Source organism: Microtus pennsylvanicus, chromosome 11 (assembly GCF_037038515.1).
Source record: "Microtus pennsylvanicus isolate mMicPen1 chromosome 11, mMicPen1.hap1, whole genome shotgun sequence".
Taxonomy (NCBI): domain Eukaryota; kingdom Metazoa; phylum Chordata; class Mammalia; order Rodentia; family Cricetidae; genus Microtus; species Microtus pennsylvanicus.
The window spans coordinates 19,986,618-20,011,285 of NC_134589.1; the positions used below are offsets into that span (position 1 = coordinate 19,986,618).

Sequence of the window (24,668 nt, forward strand, 5' to 3'; positions counted from 1 at the left end):
TGAGGCCCTGACTACCTTCACTCATTCACTCTTATTTTAATTAATTTATTAAACTTCATTTTATATTCTAGCTAAAGTTCTCCCTCCCATCCTGCCCTCTCTTACCTCCCCCCAGCCTATCTCCCACCTACCCCCCAAAAGATAAGAGCTCCCATGGGGAATCGGTACAGTTTGGCACATTAATCTACAGCAGGACAAAGCCCCTCCCCTCTGCATTAAGTCCGAGCATGGCATTCCCTTAGAGGGAATGGGATCTATCAAGTTACCTCAATGCACCAGGGATAGATCCTGGCCCCACTGCCAGGGGTCCCTCAAATAACTCAAGCTTCACAGTTGTCTCTGGCATATGGAGGGCCTAGTTTGACCCATGGAGGCTCCACGGCTGTCTGTTGAGCTTGGTTCAGGTGTCTCTGTAGACAACGCCAGCATGCGCTTGACCTTCCCTGTTCATGTATTCCCTACTCAAGTTAAAACAGTGTTGATTTAACAATAGGCATTAAATCTTTTAATTGCTCTATGAATGGGTTTCTCCAATGAAAACAGGTAATGATTATATCAAATTTGATATCAGGTTCTTGTAGGAAGGTCCCTTAGGTCATTTCCTGATGGCAAAATGTTACCTTGTCTGTCCCTTGTTGATCTGAATTCATTAGTACAATGCTGGTCTTTGCCACACCTCTGCATACTCCTGGGGCCTTCTTTAAAGATTAGCTCTAGAAAAAAAATACTGTTTCTAGGAATGCCTTGCCTACAATCCCTTATCAAATGACCTTGCTTTCCATAATTAGAACAACTTATACTTTGATTTTTCTTAAAATTTTAGAAATATCTTTTACTATTGAGTAGCATCATAAACGTGAGATCCAATAGCAATCTGTAATCCATTCATCTGTTGGTGCTGATCTTGCCTTTAAAGGCACAATCACCCTTTTGCATTCTGAATTAGTATTTTCAAAAGCCAGAGATTCCATTAATTTTGTCTGACTTCTGGATATACTATTCTATTTATATCTGAAGTTAATCTTTGCAAAATATCAGTGTGTGCTTTTTGGGGGCCTTGTATAATTTTAGTAAAGGACTCAGACTTCTTTCCTGATTCTTCAACCTTGTCCCAAGCATTTAAAGTTGCTAAACGACATAGCACCAAGGTATGATCATCAAATTTAAGCTGCCTTTGTGATTCAGCATATTGACCTTCACCTAGAAACCAATCTTTGGAAATATTAATGCCTCTAACCCTATTTCATTGTTCTATGCTCCTCACTTCCTCTCTCCACCATGTTTGTCATTGTAACTGAGGACCAGTTTCCCATATTGCTGTTGCCCAGTCTTTCTAGTCCTGGGAGATAATTCTGTTCTGAGTTTAATATGATGTTAATATCTACTTCATGTAGGATGAATGCTTACCATATGAAACAACCATTTCCTTAAATCTCTTCCAATCTAGTATTTCTATAGAGTTCTATTAACTTCTTGAAAACTTTGAGGATGTCTATAGTCTCCTTGTAGTTCTTGTATACGAACTGGATAAACTAAGGTTGCATCCTAACAACCTTGGGCTGCTCCTCTTCAATTTCACCATGCAGTGATGTAGTAGGTTCTTGTCTAAATTCCTCTGTTTGTAGTTTTCTTATTTTCATTTATATGTCTTTCTAAGGATTGCAGCTTATCAATCCACTTTTCGTATTTGGCACAGGAAAACCACTGTGACGATTAAGGATAAAATATGATTTACTGGACTGATAGTAATTATAACAATTGATATTATGTCAATCTCAGATAAGTCATTTATCTTTTCATTTCCTGCTTCTAATTTCAGTCTTTCTGTATCACTCTACAGGATTCTAATTCCTGAATTATGATATTTCTCATCCTTAACCTGAGAAATGTTCCCCTTTTAATATTATTTAACTCTTTGAGGACATTCTAGGTGTCTTAACAAACCTGATGTCTTTCCCCTTTTAATATTATTTAACTCTTTGAGGACATTCTAGGTGTCTTAACAAACCTGATGTCTTTCCTATTTGTCTGCAGCTGGCATGATTTCTCTGCCACACATTGGAGCACCAAATGTTGCTTTTTGACTAAATCTCAATTATTCAATTTAACAATATAGACTGGAGAGCCAGATGCTGAAGTGAACACCTGCAAACTCAGAGAGAGAGAGAGAGAGAGAGAGAGAGAGAGAGAGAGAGAGAGAGAGAGAAGAAAAGAGAGAGAGAGAGAGAAAGCGAGAAAGCACCTGCATGACCCTCCTCAGCTGTCATCCCAGCAAGAGTGTATTCTCCTATGCCATCTCAAAGGAAATTCTTCCAACTGGATGTCCCTCCTTTCTGTTTCCTGTGTGTCTCTCCCTCCACAGACTTCCTCTTATTCTCTATGACTTTTTCCTGTCAACTGGTTGCTTGTTCTGCCCTTGACCTGTGATTGGTTTTATTTAATCATGATTAGAATATTCAAACAGAAAACCTAGATATAAGGTGTGTGGTAGGGCTGAGCCACAGCACAACTCATGGCTTTCCAGTAAATAGTACAATCTCAGGGTTCACAGTGTAATCAAATATCCTGCAACATTAGGTCAATCTTTATTTCAGAGTCTTTGTTTCCACCTGTGCATCTATCTTTGCCTGTGGAGATTACTGCAGAGAGGCTGCAACAGAAAAACTCCAGACTTACTCAGAGGGCTTAGGGGAAGAAAGGAAAAATAAGGAAAACCAAGCTGATGGTGAGGTGACCCTGGTGGATGCAGTTTCCACATGCAGCTCTGGCCAAAGCCTGCAAGCAACTGGCAAGGAGCTATTTCATAAATTTGTGCCCCAAAAGTTGGGTGCTAGTTGAAGCATAAATCTAATTAATCTTATCAATAAAAACCAGAAGTTAGAATTGGGGGTAATATCCTGAAAGATTAGAGAAGCAGAGAGAGAGAGAGAGAGAGCCATAGTCCCTTCCTACCTCTTTCGTCCTCCATCTAAAAAGGCCAAGATCCTGTCTCCTTTCTGAACATACCTCCAGACCTCTATGGTTAACTAGTGGCTAGCTCTATCCTCTGACTCCAAGCAAGCTTTATTTGTCAGAACACAAACAAAACTCACACAACTTTGGTGGGAGAAGCAGGAGCCAGCTGTTCACACTGCATCCACACTCAGGGAGCAGAGGGAGATGAAAGGCAGGGCTTCACTTTTCAACACTGTTGAACTACCCAGACCTTTCCACAACTTACTTTTGGTCATGGTGTTTTATCACAGCAATAGTAACACTAACCAGGACATTATTAAAATAGTGATTTCCAAGAAATTGAAATTTCCCCACAATCTAGTGATGGGAAAAGGAAAAAGCCGAAGCCTGGGTCAGTCAGAGATTCTCAACAATGTGCCAGAGAGACGGGAACAGAGCTATGTCATGAACAGGGTTACTTAGTAATGTATACTTCTTGCCCTCTATTTGAATCTAAACTTTATGTCAGGACCAAGAAGATGGACTCGAGAGTCCACTTCCCGATGTGGCCACATTGGATAAATCTTCTTCTCCTTTTCATGACTGTTTCCTCTATCAGCCTTTTGAGCCTAGTTTGTTTTGAGGGCTGGGACATAGGCTTGCACCCTAACAACTCTAGTTACCCTCTTTATCCAGAATGATAGCAGTTTCTAGACAACCATTACTCTAAGTTCTTAAACACACAGACACGGAAGGTCAGGGCTCCTCTTGTCTGGGGCTGCTCTGTTCTCACTACATGTCCTTCTTCCCCCTTCACGATGCTTCTGATGACCATGAGGGTCAGGTGCAGCTATAGCTCCTTACCAGGAGAATCAAGACAATTTCTGACGATGGCGAGGGCCAGAGGAGAGAGGAAGGGATGATAAGAGGGATATGGCCACCTCAGAAATAGGGATAGATGATCCAAGCAGGAGACTATAGCCCCTGACTTCTAACACCGTTTCCCTCATGTCTAAAAGATATGAAGCCTGGCACAGTTATGCATGCCTTTTATCCTGGTACTCGTAAAGTAGAGGCAGGTGGATCTCTGTGAGCTTGTGGCCACGCTGGTCTACAAAGTGAGTCCCAGGACAGTAAGGGCTACATATGGAGACCCTGTCTCTAAAAACCAAAATAAATAATGCTAATAATAATGAATAGTAATATTAAATAAATGGATGTGGAAAGTGCTTGTGTTGCCAGTTCTGGGGTGAAGAATAACGTTTCTCAAAACTTGTTTTCAGAAATGAACAATGTAAGCAGCTGTGTGGAAAGACCTGGCCCAGGCTTTGGGAAGCCCAGCAACAGAGGCTCCTCTATTCTTGTTTGTCAGCTTCTCTTTGTTTCTAACTGTTACCAAGGTCAATAGCCCTTCCACTCAAGTGTAGCATTGGAGCTGGCTTGAGAGTTTTTGTCCCTGTGTCAACATTGTAACTAAAGTGCCCAGCTCTGTGCCTGCTCCATCCTTGGTCCTCAGGAAGAGTGGCATCACCTTCCATATGGATGCTGACTTTTGTCCACAGTAAGGTTTGTGTTTCTCCAAATCGCTGTCTCTGCAGCATGGCAGGGTAAGGGCTGAGAGGCTTTGGTCTGTAAAGGTCTAATAGCTTATGATGATGTGTGGTCTAGGGTACTTGAGCAGGCTGCATTCTGCTTACATTCCAAGTCCTGTGGCCTGGACCTCACTGGTAACCTCAAGGTGGCCCAGACTAACCTTGAAGTTGTAGGAATTCTCTTGTCTGGACCTCCCAAGTCCTGAGATTACAGGCCTGCCCAACCCCAGCTACCCGAAAACAGTTTGGAACAATGCTGCTATGGTAGTTTGTTGGGGCAAATGGCATAAGACATAAAAGTCCAGCCCAGGGCTTGGCACTGAGTACACACACCATTCCAAGGGGGCAGCTGTGGGTGCAGCTTCCACTGCCTCCCCTGTCTTCAAGATACTCCCTATTCTTGTCCTTTAAGATGCCTCGCTAACGACACCTCCTTTGCAACCAGCTCACTGACCAGCCAGGTGAGGACTAGAGGGCCACTGGCTCTGCTTGGACCCATAGCCAGCCACGCAGGCCGGTGGTTCCCCAGCCACACTGCTTCTCTGGGGACCCAGAATGCTGAGCATCCATGACAGGTGCCAGTCTTTGTATCACTGAATAGTCAGTATTTTTTCTGTGTTCAGTAAGCACATTCCCCATTTTGAAATCGTGTGTGTGTGTGTGTGTGTGTGTTTATGTGTGTGTATGTGTGTACGGGGGGGAGGAGAGGAGTGTCTAGGTTCATGCATGCTATGGCAATCACGTGAAAGTCATAGGACAATATTTGGGAGTTGGTTTTGGCCAACCACCTTGTTGAGGCAGGGTCCCTTATCTGTTTTTTTGCTCTGTACTCCAGGCTAGATGACTTTAAGTGATTCTGTCTTCACCTCCTATGTTGCCCATGAGTGCTTCCATTACAGATGCTTGCTACCCATGCAGCATTTTTTTTTAAACTTGGATTCTGGATCATTGGCTTGCATGGCCACTGCTTTCATGTGATAAGTCATCCTACTGGCTCAGCTCTAAACTGCTCTACATCGATTTTCATTTACTTGTGTACAAAGGCCTTTGACACTCACGAATCTAAGCAAAGTAATTTATTAATAAATGATAGCAGATCATTCTGTGCCTTCATCGTCATCTGCTGCTTCACTCTCTTCTGCTTCAGTGATAGACAGATTCAGGGCCGGCGGCATCACTTTTCCCTTGACGTCCCTGGAAGAAGAGCAATGCCAAGACTTTCAAAATTTGAAATGAGGAACTTGACCTTAGCTTCTCATTTGAGCTAGACATTTACCGTGATACATTTTGAATGGTAATATCGTCCTGTGCAGAGGACTCCTTGACCTGCATTCCCTCAGGCATGCTCTTATTTCGTATGTCATGTTCGAATAAATCTGTGAGCCACTGAGCATCTTGCCTTAGCTCCTCATTTGAGCTAGACATTTACCTTGATACATTCTTTTTGAAAATCTCCTCCTCTCCAGAGGACTCCTTGTCCTGTAGATCCTGAGCCATGTTTTTCTTGCGTGTGTCGTGAAGAGGTCTATACATATCCCTAAGCCATAGTGGCCACTTTAGCCAGAAAAATCCTTCCTAGGAAAGAGAAAGGGAGACATTAGTTCTGTTAGCCCCACCTTCTCCAGCTACAGCACCGAGTCTCGGGCTTACCTGACTCTCACTGTCCTTGTAGCATTTCTTACTCCTTGGAAGAAAACACATGCAGAAGACAGTTAGTGATTGTGCTGTGCTGTGCTGTGTGTGTGTGTGTGTGTGGTGTTGTCTGGGGACATCTCGGCTCTCCCCATAACAAAGATCACCCCAGCACTGGGACTTAACAACAATTCCATGCATATCTGGCTGTTGTAAGGCCCCACAATGCCCCTGGGGAGATCTCTGCCTGTGAATTGTCCTGGAGCAGAGGCACCAGCATGACAGTAGCCCACTTATTCCACTGAACCAACTTCTCCCTCTGAAGAAGCCACCCTGGGCAGGAGCCCTTTGCTCTCCTGCAGATCAGCTCTCACAGGCAGACTTGCTGAGGAGAGGGAGGGGCTGCTCCTGCTTGCCTAGCTGCTTTATCCTCCAAGTACAAAGCCCAAGTCCACAGCACAGCTCACAGACTCACAGGGTTTCACCCTGCAGCCTGCCTCTGCTGAGGAGTTGTAAGAGCAGTTTAAAGGGCACAGCTAGCTGTGCATGGTGGATCATGCCTGTGATTCCAATCCTTGGGAGCCTGGAACAAGATTCTCAGGCCAGCCTTGGCTATGTAGTGAGTTCTGTATGCTGCCAGCAGCAGAACAGGCACAGCCTAACCTCCTTTCCTTAAAGAAATGGTGACAGTTGGAGATGTCTTTGTTAGTCTTGTGTACATTTGCCTTTTTGGGGAGCCAGGCAAGACATTAGGGGAAATAACATTCTTCCTGAGTTTCCCCAATGAGACCCAAGCTCTCTGCTAGCTCTCAGGTTCTCTTTGAACAATTGCTAATCTTGTATTTACCCTGTGGACTTTTCTTCATCTCCACGTCTTTCTGCTCTGTGAAAATGAATCTGTTTTGGAAGAAAACATGATCATGATTATAACAGTGACTGAAGTCTCCAATCTATATCTACTCCCTTTCCTTAGCTGACATCTACCCGCTGCTCTTCTCTTCTGTAGCACCTCATTTAGGGGGTCCCATGTAGTTTTCACTTAATATGGTGTATTGACCCTTTTACCTAAAATTAAACAAGTCCTAATAAAAACTCTTAAAAGTCAAAGAATATCTTTAACTTCATCAACGTATATACGAGAAGAGCAAGAGCAGAATGTCTCTGACCACAGCCACGAGCCTTTGTCTCTGGTGAGCTTCTGAAATGTAATATGGAAAATAAACATGGTATTGAGGAGGAGGGAACTATTATTGCTATTATCTGAAACAATGAACAACCAAAAAGTCCAAGACAATCGACTAATATTTCATTAGAATAAGAGGATTCAATACTGTTGGCTAGTCACAAAATACAGACAAAATACAGAGAGCAGGATACAGAGCCCAATAGATTTTGCATGTATCTCCCATACAAACTAAGCAAGTTCTCATTTATGATAGCAATGGAGATGGGCAGTGTTTCAGAACAAATGTAACTTAGGATGAGTAAATTCTCTGATGAAAATGCTAATTATTTTCAAGAACACTAAGAAATGACAAGCCACAGAGAGAGTTTCTGTCTAAAAACAAAAGGCAATCTAGAACAGCAAAAGCTTGTGGATCTGTCTCGGTGTAGAGTGCAGGGCCTGGTTTAATCTCAAAGAGGAGGAGAGGGAGAAGGGGGTGGCAGCAGCAGAGGCAGCAGTGAAGGTGAGGCATGTTGGAAAGGCATCAACCGTCAAAGTAGAACTGAAAATGCCATGTCGTTCTATGCAATCTGATCTTTTCCCCACTTCCGTGTATGTGCCCACATGTGTGGTGAATGTGTGGGCACATGTGCATGTGTGAATGATTACGGAGGCTTGAGGTTGATGTTGGATATCTAGATAGCTCTTCCATCTCATTCCCTGGCTCAGATTTCATCAAATCCAGAGCTCACTGATATGACTAGCCTCATTATGCAGCTCGTTCTTGGGCAATCCTACGTCTGCCTTTGGGATGGGAATTACAGGTGACCAGCATGCCGCCATGTCTGACTGGAATTCCCCAGGTCCTGAGAATTTTAAATCTAAAGTCTAATCTTCATGTTTGTGTGGAAAGTGCTTCAACCACTGAGCCATGTCCCCAGTACAAACATTTATTTTCTTTTTTCTTCCTTTTTTCTCTTTCTCTTTCCTCCCTTCCTCTTTTCCTCCCTCCCTCCGTCCCTCCCTCCCTTTCTCCCTCTCTCTTTCTTTTCCTTTCTTTTTAAACAAATAAGATCAGCTGACGTTTGGTAGGGAAATGTTAAGAATGATTACACAATGTATGGAAAACAGAACAGAGAACAGGAGCTTGCCCTGTCAAATCAACAGGAGTTATCCAGCAATGTGGGGCTCAGTTAATGTAACCAGCGGGAGTTACCCAGCAGTGTGGGGCTCAGTTAATGTACAAAGCAACTCTGATTAATGCTGTGATTCTTGACTGGTGCAAGAACAACGTCAGGATCAGGTAAGCATCCAGATGGAGATGCATCTTAGACCAGTGAAGAAAGAGTCAATTAGTCAATATAAATTATTTCACATCTAGATATTCTTGTGAGGGAGGTTGGTCCCTGACTCAACCATACCCACCAAAAATGAAATAAATTCTAGGCAGATTAAAAGAATCTATAAATAAGAGGCTGGAGAGATGGCTCAGCAGTTAAGAGCAATGGCTGCCCTTCTGGAAGATTGTGCAATATTCCTATGCACTGTGTAAATATATGTCACTGTATACACAGAAGGAGGCACAGGCCGGTAGATGAGTGGCCTCGGCTACAGACACTTTCCTTTTCCACTGGGTTGTTTTACCACGAAATATATTAACGCTTTGGGTGGTTTGCAATGGTTTCCTAGTACTCTCACACTCCCAGTACTTCCTGTTTGTCTCTGAGGGGGCGAAACTGACCAGTGAAGGGTCCGGGTGCAGGCTTAGGGATCAGGGGAATGAATGGGAGATTTACTCTTGGTTTGGCCACTGGGCCTAGGTGCTCTTCACCCTAGGAGAGGCTGATAAGCTCTTCCCAGAGGAGTCTGAGATTAGATCAGACAAAGAATGGAGAACTCTGTGCTGTGCTCAGCAGGCACAAGCCTTCTATCCCGAAGGATGTGGAAGACAGCGTCCAGACCCAGCAAAGGCCTCTGCCTATGGAGTGGAAACAGACAACTCTTCCCCCACCCCACATTCATTCTTAAAACCACTGCTATTTTCTCTCACTCATTTCTTCCTCATATTTAGTAAAATATGTTTCTTTAAGGTGAAAAGTATCTTTTAGTAGCTGCCCACAAATCCCCCAAATGACCAATTGTTAGAGTGATATTTCAGAAGTCTTAGTGTCTGGGCAGGTAGCACAGTGGTAGAGAACATACTTAGCTTGCACAAGACCTAAAATTAATCCCCCAAACCTCGCCTATACATGCAAATGATTAAGAATAACTGGTCTGTCCATTGCTTTTCTCTATATGATACTTACTTTTTAAAAAAAATATCGTTAGACTTTTTAGACAGTGTTTAATGTAGCACAGGTTGGCTTCAACTCACCATGTAGTTGAGGGTGGCTAGAACTCCCTATTTTCTTGCCTCTGCCTCTAAGGTGCTGGAATTATGGGAGTGTGCCGCCAAGCCTGGTTCTGTATGCTACTTTAAATATGCATTAGATTTTTATTTTTCTTTTTTGGTAGTTAACTTAATGTCAGTTTTCTCTTCAACACTGTCTGAGTAGGGTCTCACCCCAACCTCTGGCATCCATTTTGGGATGTTGGATAGAAAGTTCTATTTCAAGCCCCCTCTCCTGGGAGTTGCTGCAGTCCAGAGTCCATCTCTGAGAAAGCCCGCCAAACGGTGACCCCTTCACAGAGAGGGTCAAGACCACTCCTATAGGCTATTTAAACTGCCCCCCAGAGAACAAACACATGGTCTCCCCAGATTTCCTTCCTCCTCTCCATGTTCTGCCGGAGGACCACCCAGGAGCGCTGCTATCCATTAAACCTGGGCTTTTTCTAATTAGGTTTGATCTGGTCTGATTTGGCTTATTCCATCTGTCCGCAGAGAGGTTTGTTGGGCCAAAAAAGCTTTACAAACACCTTGACTATCTACTACAGGAAAATACGGTGTGCGTCCAGTCCTCACAGATACCATCCAAACGGGCAGAAGAGAATGAAAATGCGTGTGAAGGGCTGGAGAGATGCTTCGTGGTTAAGAGCACAGCCGCTCTAGCACACACTGCTCCTCCAGAGGACCTAGGACTGGAATTCCAGCACCCACATGGTGGCTCACAACCACCTCTAACTTGGTCCAGGGGATCCCACAACCTCTTCTTGCCTCTGAGGGCATCAGGCACAGAGGGGTTTTTCCAGGGCATGCTCCTCTGGGATGAAACATTTCTTCTAGGAGGGAAAGGGAAGGCTTACTACACTCAAGCAGTAAATGGGAGGTAAACAAAAGGTCACAAGTCTTGAAAAACAAAATCATGCAAGATTCTTGAGGGCCCCTGCCCAACAGAACCAAGGGGATGAAGTTGCTGGGACTGGAGACTCTGAGCGGTAACTGCAGATGGAGACAACCGACTGTGGCAGGGGCTGGTGCTCTGCAGGCAGAGAGAGCCCAGAATTTGGGGATTTGGGGAGCTGCTGCTCATGTTGGGAGAGGATTTCTGGTGATGCGGCTCTTTTAGAGTCACACTTGCTCCTTGTAAATTAGTAACCCTAATAAAGAGACTCACTGCTTCACCAAAATGGTGCAATGTTTACTGTGGTCTGTCATGGACTTTCTCGGTAAGTAATGTGTGTGTGTGTGTGTGTGTGTGTGTGTGTGTGTGTGTGTGTGTGTGGTCTCCCCAGAAAAACATCTATCACACAACAGTGGCACACAGACATGCATGCAGGCAAAACACCTATACACATAATTTTTTTTAAGTACAAATAAATTCCAGCATGGTGGAGAACAGTACACTCCACTAAAGAACAATATAGGACTTTACAGAGATTTCCCTGGAGGTCACAACCACATTAGGTGTGGAGGTGCTGCCTGTACAGGGGCCAGAGGACATCCTCCCGGAGGTCATGAACTGATCCCATGCTGATTTCTGCCTTCTAGCCTCAAAATTCCACCATCCTCACTGACAGAGAACTCTCCACTGCTCCCACAGCCTCTCACAGCAACACCACCAGGCTGACACCAAATCAGAACGTTACATAATGACCTGACATTGAGGAGCCCGACTTCACAGAGTACCTGTGGACACTCGGGGACATTATTTGTAGACAGAGAGGGTCAGCGGCTCAGGTTTTCAGTTCGTGGCCTCTAAACCTATGACACAGACCGAGCACATTCTGGACACAGGAATGTATTGTTGTCCTTACCTCAACGAGACAGAAAACGATAATCAACACGGTCACTACTACAGTTACAGATATTGCCAAGATGACTTTGTTGTTGTAGCCGTATCCCGGAACTTTTGTGTGCTAAAAAGTACAAGATAAATGAATAAATAGGCATTTCTGTTGCCAAATAATAAAGTAAAAAGAATTAAAAAAAGTAAAGGCTAATTGCTCAAAAGTCATTCTTGAGCTGCGCTTGGTAACTCATGTATATAATCTGGGAATTGGAAGTTAAGATAGGAGGACTGCCATGAGCTTGGTATCAACTTCGGCCACAAAGTGAGCAGGCTATTTTGGGCTATACAGTGATATTCTGACTCAAAGAACCAAGGCCTCAGGATGTACTTCTGTGGTTGAACCCTTTGTTTAGCTTGTACTAGGTGCTAAGTTTGATCTATATGGAACAACAAAACAATATTTCTTTTTTTAAAAAAAAACCCTAAAAACATTCTTCCAGGTGAGTAGCTTTCTTATTTATAAAAGATCATACTGAATGCAATATGCTACGTGATTTTTTATAGTACATTTTATTATATTCTGTGTTTTAAGTCTGCTTCCATGTCTTAAATTTAGAAACGCAGTAAAAGTTAGGTGTGGTAGCAAACACATTTAAACGCAGCACTGGGAGGCAGAGGCAGGTGGATCTCTGTGAGTTCCGGGCCAATTTGGTTTGCATGAGAATTCTGGGAATCCAGGGCTACACAGTGAGACCCTGTCTCAAAAACAAAACAAAATAATACAGTACATATAAAAATACAGTGGGAATCATTGTGTTGGCTGGGCTAGAGTTATGCGGACAATACAAGATCTGAAGTAGGAGGCCCTGGTCTTTCTGCTTAAGTGACTGAAAGGGTACACAGGACCCATGTTCCAGCACCGTCCTCACCTGACTTTGTTCCAGATCCTTCTGTTCGCCTTGGGTTTCTGTGCTTTCATTGATGTAGTTCTCAGTTTTCCACTGGTCTGTATCCCAGTCGGCCCTGGACAAGTTGAATTCTTGTTTCTCACTGAGAAGCTTCATCAGGAGGCCGGTTCTGGAGATGAGCTTGGCACAGAACAGTTGTACACGGGGGTCAGAGCAATCCATCTTCAAAGTCCTGATAACGTGAGAAATAAGCTTTCTCACGTTGTTGTTGGGGATGAGGGGCTGCAGCTGCTGGTTTAGCTGAGATTCAAAGCGTTCACCTGGTGACATCAGTAATGGGTAAGCAAAATCTTTGAAATGGTCATGGGAGTCAGATCCCAAGGTGAAGTCTAACTGTGGCTTGCTTGTTTGCTGAGCAGTTGGAAGTAAATCAGATGTAGACCCATTAGACTCTACAGTAGGATTCTCAGGGGGAATATTTTCTAATGCAGCTTCTTTAGGCCCAGTGAGGGCTGGTTTGAGGATGTTTTCTACAGTATCATCTATTGCTGCCTGATTTTCTTCAAGAAGTTTTTTTGTAGGAGGTTCTAAGGCAGCATCTAATTGTGAAAAAGGCTTTTCTGCATAACTCAGGTCTCCTAAAGATGAAAAGACCCCTTCTGCAGGGGAATTTAGCAGACTCCTCACTGCAGAGGATGCTGGACTCTTTGCAATCAACCGGAAATGAGATATTTTCTTCCTAAGGTTTCTATGTCTATTTTCAGACAGTAAACTAGGGTTAGACCCCTTCATTCTTTTCGCATTGGCATTTGCACTTTCTAAAACAAAAATGGTGTAAGACAAGTCTTTTCGTCTGTCTATGAACTCAGGCAGCGATTTTGTAGTGGGAGTCTTGTCCACCAGTGACTCTGCTGGGGAAGAAGACACTGCCTCCCCATGCTCCTTTCTGAGCAAGGGCTCTTGGTGGGAGGAATTTTCTACTAAAGTCTTGGGCTTCTGAACCAGACTGAGCTGCTGCAACTCTGCTGTGGGTGGGCTCCTGAGCTGCCTGTCTTTGGCAATACTTTCCACAGGTGTCTGGACACTCTGCTTATTCCACAGGCTCTTGTCACTCACTCCCTTAAAGTGCCTTTTCTGTATGCTTCCTGTCCCCTTGAGTACTCTGTTCAGGCTGTGGAGTCTTTTCTCTGCCTTGTCAATTTCTGCAAGACTGTTTTCCTCTGCCTGGGCAGGTGCCCATCTCTTTCGTTGTTTAAATTTGGGATTCAAGTGGCCAGACTGCTGCATAAGCATGGCAGTTTTCTCTTTCTTCCTAACCTCACCAATCTCTACATCTAATAAATTCTCCAGAAAATAAAGTTTATTCAGTTTATTTTTGTAAGCCATCTTATTTGCTTTTGGTACAGGGTTAAGAGCAAGCCTCCTTGAATCATTTTTGTAGGATTCCAGTGAACTGTCTGCATTTTGTACATTAGAAAACAGTAGTTTTATGAATGGTAACAATGTCGACACCACATCTTCCAGATTTCCCTCTGAGAAATATGGCAGTATGTAATTCAGGGCACTAATCACATCACTTTCATCATTAAAGTCGAGCTGCTCGTCCATGAAGCCTGAAGAGCTAAGATCATCTTTTTCTGAATAGGCTCTCTCTGGTTCAATAGTGACCTCAGTGCTGGTGTTCTCCTTCCGGGCCTGCAACACCTTCATGAATGGTCCTTCGGGGTTCCCTATAGATGCTTCAACTGTCAAAGATGGAGAGATTGCTTTGGGTCAGAAAATGCTGGCAGCCCTTTTTCAGTCCACGGTCATTCAACCCAACCAAGTAAATCAGGGGCCAGCAAATACCGGAGGAAGTGAAGAGAAAACTAAACTCAAATTTAAACCTATGAATTGGCAATGACAACCAGAGAGGACAGAACTAGCAAACTAGCTGCTTAGAACACACAAGCGTGCACACAGGGCACTGACGGAGAGTTGTGCACGTTCCTGCCTCAGCAAAAGGGTGTGGTTGGAATCCAGGGTCTCACTAAATTGCCTATATGGCCTTGGAATGGCTCCTTTTGCCTCAGCCTCCCAAGTAGGTGGCATTAACACCATGTACCACCACACTCAGTTTAGAAAAACACTTAGAAAATCATTTGCTACCAGACATGGTGGCATACACCTGTGATCCTGGCAAAAAATTTCCAGAGTCAGAGACAGGCAGATCTGTATGAGTTCAAGGCCAGCCTGGAGTATCCAGGGAATCTCAGGCAAGTCAAGCCTATATAATAAAATCCTGCCTCAAGAAACAATCAAACAGTTAATTAAAAATCACACAACTGATCCGCGGATAGAAAAAACTTGAGGCTGAGCACAAATACAGAGCTGGCCAATCTGGGCATGTTCCATTAGGAGAGGCTGGCAGCATTTACTGATTCTAGAACGAGAAGTTCTTGGATTCCAAATAAAAGTGCATAGTAGTGTTAATAAAAAAACTGCAAAAGTAAACCAAACAAAACCATCTACACCTGCCCTATAGGTCAGGGGTGCCTGAGACCATGTACATAAAGCCAGCTTTAGACCACAGTGCAGTATATAAGAGACCACTGCAGCAAGGTACCAAGCACAGTGCACATATAGTTCACATATTACCCCTCCCATTCCAGTCCCTTTCTGCTCTTTTCATGTATGGAAAATTTTATATGTATATCCTTCTTTTGCTTTTTTGAGACAAGGTTTTACTGTGTGGTCCTGACTGTTCTGGAACTCATTCTGTAGATCAGGTTGGCCTTGAACACACAAAGATCCACCTGCCTCTGCCTCCCAAGTGCTCGGATTAAAGGCATGCCCCCTTGCAGCAGCCACCACCACCTGGCTAATAGGTATGTACTTTTAAAGGATTCATTTTACGTATATAACTGTTTTGCCTGCATTTGTGTGTGTGTACTTCATGTGTGCCTGGCCTGCAGAGGTCAGGCCAGGCACAGGATCCCCTGGAACTGGAGTTATGGATGATTGTGAGCCACAGTGTGGATGTTGGGAACTGAACCTTGGTTTTCTGCAAGAGCAGCAAGTACTTTAAACCACTAAACTATCTCTCTAGTTTTGTGTTTGTGTATGTATGCTCATTCATACATACATACATACATACATACATACATACATACGTGTCTGTATGTGCATGATGTATATGTGTGATGGTTTGAGTGTGGAGATCAGAGGGGAGCCATGTGGAGTTTGTTCTTTTCTTCTACCTTTATGGGGGTTCCAGGGATTGATTAAGATCACCAGATGTGTGTGGCAAGCATCTTGACCCTCTGAGTTATCTCGTTTGCCCACTCAACAGTCATATTTTTAAATAATGCATTAATATCTGAGAGTTCAATTTTCACAAGGGAGAAATTTAGAAGCTAGGGAGTTTTATTACGAATGAAGGAATAGAAATAAACAATTGTTAGTTTAAATTTTAGGAACATCACAGAAGGGGGCATGGTGGTAGAAAGCTTGTAAGAGCCAGAGGATCAGGAAGTCAGATGTGAGATTCTGTTGTCTAGGAGTGACAAGAAAGTTATGTTTATGATACCTCAAAATACAGTTGCCTACACACACCCAGAAAAAGCACAACACTGGCATACATGTTAAAGGTCACGAGGTCCCACTCCTCGACAAAGAGCTGCAGAAAACTGAGGGCCTCTGAGCGAGGCAGAGTCTATCCCTCCCAGGGATGAGCTTCCTAACTGGCTATCCAATAAAAGTGGTCAGCCATCAATCAGATACATACAAGCAACATAAAAAAACTCAGCAAGTTCTATTATAGATTTATGTGTTTATATATCTGTATATATAGCAATAATAATCAAGAAAAAGTCAATTTGAGAGGGAGGAGATATGGGAGAGGTTGGAAGGAGGAAAAGGAAGGCACGAAGGGAAGTGATATAATTAATTTTAATTAAAATAAAAAGTAATTTAAAACGAAATTATCTTTACCAGTTAAACATTATATGTCAAAATTAAAACATTCATCAGGCAAGAGACTCACGACAATGTGTGGTGTTTGTCAGACATCCAGCATGGCAATGCAGTTTGACTGTCTTGCAGACAACCTCAATATCAGCTTTATATTTGCAGAGGCAGCAGGCCATATGTCTAGGTAAGATTCTATAAATGGAAAAACAGAGAATTGGTTTACTGGAAAAGCCTTACTGAGGTACAGAAGAGGCAGGCCAAGGCCACCACAGGGTTGCAGAGGACAGAGTTCTTGAGGCATGTTCAGTTGGGTGGGGACTCAATGGCAAATTGCTGCTCTCTGATACTGAAAGTAATCATGGAGGAGGACAGAGGTGTTCAACAGAAGAGCAAGTGTCGTGCGTGCGTGTGTGTGTGTGTGTGTGTGCGCGTGTGCGTGCGCGCACACCTATAACAAAGGTGACAGGAACAGAACCAGGTGACACTGATGGTAGAAGTCCCTCTCCTCAGCTTAAGTCTCACTCTGGGTTGGTCATGCACAGGAAGAAGGGCCTGGGCAAGCCTCCAACCTAGGGAGAATTTATTTCTGTTTAAGTGGAAGATACTAGAAGTCATCTTAAACCTAAAACTTCCTCCTTTAAGCTATGTCATGTAGTTCAATGGCATCAAGGATCACAACTGACCAAGCCTCATAATGTGCAGCTGAAAGAATAAGGGCTGGGGATGCAGCTCTTTGGTATGGTACTCCTGTATCAGTGCAAGGTCCTGGGCTTGATCTTAGAATTATACACACACACACACACACACACTCGCCTCACAAACACACCACACAACTATACAAGCATACCACATACACACATACCATATGCACACATACACACATACGACACATGCACACACACATATACAACACACAATACACATACACACACACATAGACCACAGTAAGTAAAATGTAATTGTAAAGAGAGTCCATGAATTGATAACAGTACTCAAAAACAAAAGCTGGGTAATTCTCCAAAAGAACACCAGTTAATAAATGTGTCAGTTTAGATCACCAAGTAACAATTGCTTCAGACAAGTTTATCTTTAGGCACATCCACGTGAAAGATGCTTGGGAGGACACGTGGTACAGCAGCAGTGAAGGTCCATTGAGGGGGACGTGTGGTGCACTGAAGGCCCATTGAGGGGGACGAGTGGTACAGCAGCAGTGAAGGTCCATTGAGGGGGACGCATGGTACAGCAGCAGTGAAGGTCCATTGAGGGGGAAGCATGGTACAGCAGCAGTGAAGGCCCATTGAGGGGGACGTGTGGTACAGTGAAGGCCCATTGAGGGGGACATGTGGTACAGCAGCAGTGAAGGTCCATTGAGGAAAACCTTTCCTTCTGGTCAAGAGGATGGGACTCAGATCTGGGACATTAGTGACACCATTCTAGTTGGGCAAGTCAGCCACCCCTTGAAGGGAACACTCCACAAGAAGGTAGACCCAACTTAAACCATGCTAATGAGGTGAGAACGGTTTTCTCTTAGATGAGACAATCTGTTCTCCTTCCCAGAATTCCTGGCCTCCCTGTGGTTGCTGTGGAGTCGCCACGCCCTCCTGAGTCCTTACTCTGAGAGCTGCTATTTTCACTTTCCTTCTCTTCGATCCCATTCTAGATGCTGGCCACAGCCTGATGCGCGTTTTCTAGTCCTTTGGGCCTGTCCCCCCGCCATGATGCTCTCTGCTCCCCTTTAACTACGTAGCTGTTGGAGTGGCGTGGTCTCCCCCTTTCCTCCTTTTGTCTGATACTTCCAGGCAGCAGCTGAGCCCACAGCTTGCTTAGTCTGTTTGTTTACTCTAATTGGCTTCAAGGTTCCTTTTGAGTCCATTCCTAACCCTAATTTCCCTGGTAACATGTGGTATCTGTAGTGGGGCTTCCCCAAATTCCCATAGATTATTTACCTTATAAGTACCATGTTTAGCCAGGTGGTGGTAGCCCATGCCTTTAATCCCAGCACTCGGGAGGCAGAGGCAGGTGGATCTCTGGGAGTTCGAGACCAGCCTGGTCTACAAGAGCTAGTTCCAGGACAGGCATCAAAGCTACAGAAAAACTTTATCTCAAAAAAAAAATATACCATGTTTAAAACCAACTTAAAGAACTTCAACATACCACCTTTGGGTGATCGGATTTGACACAATAGGCCACCTGAAATTCCCGTCAGGAAGGCAGTGCCAGATGCTTGTCCTGAACTATTCATCAGGAAACAAAGACAGATTGAGATGCCAATCTATAAAACACACAGACATGAGTAAGAAGCCAGACTTGATGATCACAAGTTCAAAGTAACCTAGGCTACAGGAGGGACCCTGCCTCATAGCCAAAACGAAACCAAACCTCAACCAGAACACAGACACCTCATTCAGTGTGGACTCTGACTTAAAGTAAGCATACATGGTAAAAGGTCGTTTGCATATGACTAAATATTATAGAACACCAACTAGTAAAGAGTTAAGATGGCAACGACACAAACAGCACTTGAGATGAGCTAGCAGGAAAGCAGGAAGGCAGGAAGGCAGGAAGGCAGGAAGGCAGGCTTGTTTTTTTTTTTTTTTTAATGGTTTTTGGTTTTTCGAGACAGGGTTTCTCTGTGGTTTTGGAGCCTGTCCTGGAACTAGCTCTTGTAGACCAGGCTGGTCTCGAACTCACAGAGATCCGCCTGCCTCTGCCTCCCAAGTGCTGTGATTAAAGGTGTGCGCCACCACTGCCCGGCCAAGCTTCTTTTGTATCCCAGACTGGCCAGGAACTGCTAGTGTAGTTGCGGATGGCCTTGATTCGGAAGGACAAGTATTCACCACGATGCTGGTTTGTGTCCAAACCCAGGGCATTATGCACACTAGGGTTGACTTTACCCGCTGAGCTATACCCCCAGTCCAGAAGAACACTGTTTAAAGACATCATGTTTTCTCGTCCTCTGCTGGTGAGATACGCTAAAGATCATGCTCAGTGAGAGAAGATGGCCAAAAGGCCACTGTGGGATGTCATTTATGAGATGTTCTAGGGGAAAGAAAAGCTATAGGGCTAGAAATAAGATTGGTGTATCACAGGGGCTGGCGGTGGGAAGGGTACAAACATTCAGGAGGGATCCTTAGGGAGGGGACAAATGGTCTATATCAGTTCTGTAATAGTGGTTAGGGAACTAACTATGAAAGCTTCACTAAACTATGCATTTGAATTAATTGCATGAACATTATATCTCAATACCTCAGACTCAAGAAATAAGGCAAATCTCAAAAGAATTTCAAATACAAGAAATTATAAAGAAAGCTAGGGCTGACAAGAAGGCTCAGCAGAAAGTCCCCTGTCATGCAAACAACTTTGATCCCTGGAACCCACAGTGTAAGAAGAGAGCCATCTCAGAAAGCTGTCCTCTGCCTTCCATATTCACACTCCTGCCTGCACACACACACGCACGCACTCACTCGTGCACAAACACATCTGTACACACATATGTATGCATGCATGCACACACACATGCACACACACGCATGTCTGCACACACATGCGTTCACACATATACACATTAACATTTTTAAACGTAAGTAAACTCATCCTAAGAAAGTAACCCTTACAGATGCTCCAGCTCCAGGGTCATCATGAGGATGTTCTCAAGCGCTGTCATTGGCACATGTGTTTTCCCCAGGTCTCTGAAGGAGAGAGATTTCATTAGGAACCATTTTCATCACAAGCGGTCACTTATGCTCTGGTTTTCCTATAAAAGTATCTGGTTTAGGAATTTATTGTTGGGCTTGGAGAGATGGCTCAGAGGTTAAGAGCATGCACTGCTCATGCAGAGGATCTGAATTCACTCTCCAGCACCCACGTTGGGCAGCTCAGAGTCACAAGGAACTCCATCTCCAGAGCCGCTGCCACCCTCTTTTGGCCTCTCCCACACATGTGGGCATATTAGCACACACACACATACAGTTAAACATAACTAAACGTAAAATCTATTGCCATTGAAGATTATTTCATAGAGCTCTTTTCGAAAAAAAAGAGCGGGTTTAATATTTGCTTAAATCAATAATCTCGGCATAGAACACAGTCTGTCTCCATCACTGTCTGACTCTCAGTTTGATCCCGGCATAGAACAGAGTCTATGTCCATCACTGTCTGACTCTCAGTTTGATCCCGGCATAGAACAGAGTCTGTGTTCATCACTGTCTGACTCTCAGTTTGATCCCTGCATAGAACAGAGTCTGTGTCCATCACTGTCTGACTCTCATTTTGATCCCTGCATAGAACAGAGTCTGTGTCCATCACTGTCTGACTCTCATTTTGATCTCGGCATAGAACAGAGTCTGTGTCCATCACTGTCTGACTCTCAGTTTGATCCCGGCATAGAACAGAGTCTGTGTCCATCACTGTCTGACTCTCATTTTGATCCCTGCATAGAACAGAGTCTGTGTCCATCACTGTCTGACTCTCATTTTGATCTCGGCATAGAACAGAGTCTGTGTCCATCACTGTCTGACTCTCAGTTTGATCCCGGCATAGAACAGAGTCTGTGTCCATCACTGTCTGACTCTCAGTTTGATCTCGGCATAGAACAGAGTCTGTCTCCATCACTGTCTGACTCTCAGTTTGATCTCGGCATAGAACAGAGTCTGTGTCCATCACTGTCTGACTCTCAGTTTGATCCCGGCATAAAACAGACTCTGTCTCCATCACTGTCTGACTCTCAGTTTGATCTCGGCATAGAACAGAGTCTGTCTCCATCACTGTCTGACTCTCAGTTTGATCTTGCACACACCCTACTGCAGCTGTCACTCAAGTTTCTTTTCACTTTAATTTCTAAACACCCAATTCCCATTTATTTAAAGTCCTTTCAGTCAGTATATACATCTATATTAAAAACACAGGAAGCTGGGTATTTTAATTTTTGAGGCAGGGTCTCTTTGTTAGCCCTGCCTGGCCTGAACTCACTATGTAGACCAGGGTGGCCTCAAATTCTGAGCAACCTACCAGCTTCTGCCTCCCGAGTGCTGGAACTAAAGGCACACCACCATACAGAGCTCCCCTCTCACTTTTTTTTAAACAAAATATTTACTTATTATTTATGCGTATGTGTTCAGGTGCCTGTTGAAGCTAGAAGGACCGAGTTCCAGGTGGTTGTGAGCCACCTGGTATGTGCTGAGAACTGACCCTGGGTCTTCTATAAGAGTAGTAAGTCCTCTTAACCACTTAGCCATCTCTCCAAACCCCTTTCCTTCTTAAAAAAAAACTGATTTTTTTTTTAAGTGTGTGTGCACGTGCACAGAAGTCAGAGGTGTCAGATTCCCTGGAACTGGAGTTACAGGCAATTGTGAACATCCCAGTGTGGTTGCTGGAAATCAAACATAGCTCCTCTTTGTAAAAGTAGTATACACTGGGGCTCTTAAGCCATTAAGAATTTTGCTCTTCAGGAGGATTGGGGTTCCATTTCCACATCCACATGTGGCTCACAATCGTCTGTAACTCCAGTCATCTGGCGCCCTCTTCTGCCACATGTGGGCACTGCATATTCAGGTTGCCTAGACATTCACAAGGAAAAGAGCCACACTTGAAATATTTTTTAATTTAAAAGGTAGGGTGGATCTGGGAGAGAAAGAAAGTGGGGAGGAAAGACTGGGGAAGAGAGCTGGGGTTGGGATGTAATATATAAGAGAAGAATAAAAAAGAAAGAAAAATAGTATACACTTATGACTGTGCTTTCTGAGAAGATATTCCTACATTGTTTACATATACATCTCTATGTTCTTCAACACACTTTCCTCCTCAGCTGAATGTCTTGCCCATTGTATCCTTTATTTACCTTTTTCATGTGTGTGTGTGTGTGTGTGTGTGTGTGTGTGTGTGTGTGTGTACATGTGCCACAGTGTGACAGAGGAGGGTTATCTGTCTATGTGTTATTCTCATTGGTTAATAAATAAAGAAAACTGCTTGGCCTAGGTCAGAAGATAGGTAGGCAGGGAAGACAGAACAGAATGCTGGGAGGAAGAAGGCAGTGAGTCCGACACCATAGCTCTCCTCTCTGAGACGCTGGTTAGACTCGTCTTGCTCAAAGCCACAGTCAAATGGCAATACACATTAATAGAAATGGGTTGAATTGATATGTAAGAGCTAGCCAATAAGAGATTAGAGCTAATGGGCCAGGCAGTTTTCTTTATTTATTTGCCAATGAAGGTAATACATAGACAGATAACCCTCCTCCATCAACAATGTATTTGTGGAGGTCAGAGGACAAATAACACGAGCTAGTCCTTGAACTCAGGTCCTCAGACTCGCTGGAAACCCTCTATTTGTCAGGCCCTACTCTTATTTCTTTTATTTCATTTTCTTTTAAGAGACAGTGTCTCCCAATGCACACACACGGGTGATCTGTAACTCACAGAGATCTGCCTGTGTCTGCCTTCCAAGTGTTGGAATTAAAAGCAGGCACTGCCTTTCCTGGGCAATCAATGATTTTTTTTAAACATTAGTTAAAACTAAAATTGGGATTTTTTAAAAAATTTTAAGACAAAATGCTCTCCCGATGGAAATAAAGATGAGTTCCTTAGAACTCATCTAAGGAACCATGAGACGGCTACAATACTCACAAATATTTTAATGCTGGCAACTTATAAAGGTAGGGATCTTCAACAACTGTCAGAGGGTTCTGGCTGAGGATTCTGAAAAAATGCGATAGAATTTATGTTACAAACAATGCAGCATCTTGAAACTACCTGAAAAGTTTGTATTAATTTCTTTGGCATGGACATTTATATTTTTAAAAAATCATGATTTTTTTTAACTATAACATCCTTTCTAGGTATATATTATTATATATATTATTATTGTATAATATACTTAGAATCCATGAATATCCTTCCCTTGGAAACCATCCACGAGTATAGAAAAAAATAAAGTAAAACGGAGGAAAGGGGGGATATAAAGGAAAAATGCCAAAGAGCTTTTAGGTTTAAAAAACTCCAACAAACAAGTAAAAGGGTAATAAAGCCCTTAACCTATAGGAAAGGCTTTTTGCTTTGTTTTGTTTTGGGTATTTTTTTTTTTCAAGACAGGGTTTCTCTGTGCAACAGTCCTGGCTGTCCTGGAACTTGCTCTATAGACCAGGCTGGCCTTGAACTCACAGTGATCTGCCTGCCTCTGTCTCTGCCTCCTGAGTGCTGGGATTAAAGGTGTGTGCCACCATTATGCAGCAAGGAAAGTGAGCATTGCATTATAAGAATTGAAAGGAACAGCCTAAGGTTTTCAGACAACCAACCTTAATATATCCAATAACTTTACAGGCTCTATTACAGCTAATTGGACTCCTGTGCCAATGTTAAATTTAAGGACATTCAAGGAAGCAAATAGTCTCATATGGCATGCATTCACCTTTTGTGAAGCAAATGTTAAACTTGTGGTCAGGCTTTAGAACAGCTGGTACAGGAGCAACTAGATACTCAGCATATTGAAGAATCAACCAGCCCTTGGAATTCTCCTGTATTTATTGTTAAAAAGAAATCTGGAAAATGGAGAATGGTAACAGATCTAAGAGATGTTAATAAGGTGATCCAGCCAATGGGCTCTCTACACTCTGGCATTCCTTTGCCTTTTCTATTTCCTAAAGGATGGCCTCTTATAGCTATTGATTTAAAAGACTGTTTCTTCACAATGCCTTTAAAGAAGGTACACTTTACAAGACACAGAAAAATTTGCCTACACATTGTCAACTAATAATTCTCAGCCTGCTAAATGATATCAATGGAAGATTCTCCCACAGAGAATGTTAAATAGCCCCTCCCTCTTCCAATATTTTGTAAGTCAATTTCCTGAATCTATAGTTTATTATTATATGGACAACATTTTACTACCTGATTCAAATTGGATACTAAAAAATCCAAAGAGGAGACTCTATTAATTATTTAGGCTACAAAATAGGTTTACAAAAACTTAGACCTCAAAAGGTGCAAACTAGGAGAGATTGATTGTAGACTCTTAATGAATTCCAAAGATGGCTAGAAGACATTTCCAATCTCCGGCCTACTATTGGGATAGGTCCTGATGTTAATTCAAACAAAACCTTAGATAGTGACAAGGACTAGAATAGTCCCAGGGAATTATCAGCTGAAGCTGAGGGAATTGACTTTTAGTGAAGAGAAATTACAGAAGGAAATCCAGAAGATTCGCATGGATCTGAATCTTAATGCATTCTGGTCATACTACCCTACAAACATTCCCCTACAGGAATTTTAATACAAAGGGAAGACTTTATTTTAGAATGGACCTTTTTTTACTACACAATCTGAGT

At 43.3% G+C, this 24,668-nt stretch overlaps 1 protein-coding gene across 3 annotated transcripts in view; it reads right to left on the reverse strand.

Moving 5' to 3' along the window:
• Positions 1-5,596: 5,596 nt before the first annotated feature.
• Positions 5,597-24,668, reverse strand: part of LOC142859966 (leucine-rich repeat-containing protein 37A-like) — a 50,423-nt gene continuing 31,351 nt past the window's right edge. For all 3 annotated transcript variants that reach the window (XM_075990617.1, XM_075990618.1, XM_075990616.1), the window contains 9 exons: positions 22,972-23,043; positions 19,966-20,040; positions 16,425-16,543; positions 12,422-14,145; positions 11,518-11,619; positions 7,006-7,055; positions 6,177-6,210; positions 5,956-6,101; positions 5,597-5,720 (listed from right to left, as the gene is read on the reverse strand). In XM_075990617.1, the coding sequence (XP_075846732.1) occupies positions 5,624-5,720; positions 5,956-6,101; positions 6,177-6,210; positions 7,006-7,055; positions 11,518-11,619; positions 12,422-14,145; positions 16,425-16,543; positions 19,966-20,040; positions 22,972-23,043 (2,419 nt within the window). In that variant the 3' untranslated portion in view covers positions 5,597-5,623. The remainder of the gene's footprint in view (positions 5,721-5,955; positions 6,102-6,176; positions 6,211-7,005; positions 7,056-11,517; positions 11,620-12,421; positions 14,146-16,424; positions 16,544-19,965; positions 20,041-22,971; positions 23,044-24,668) is intronic.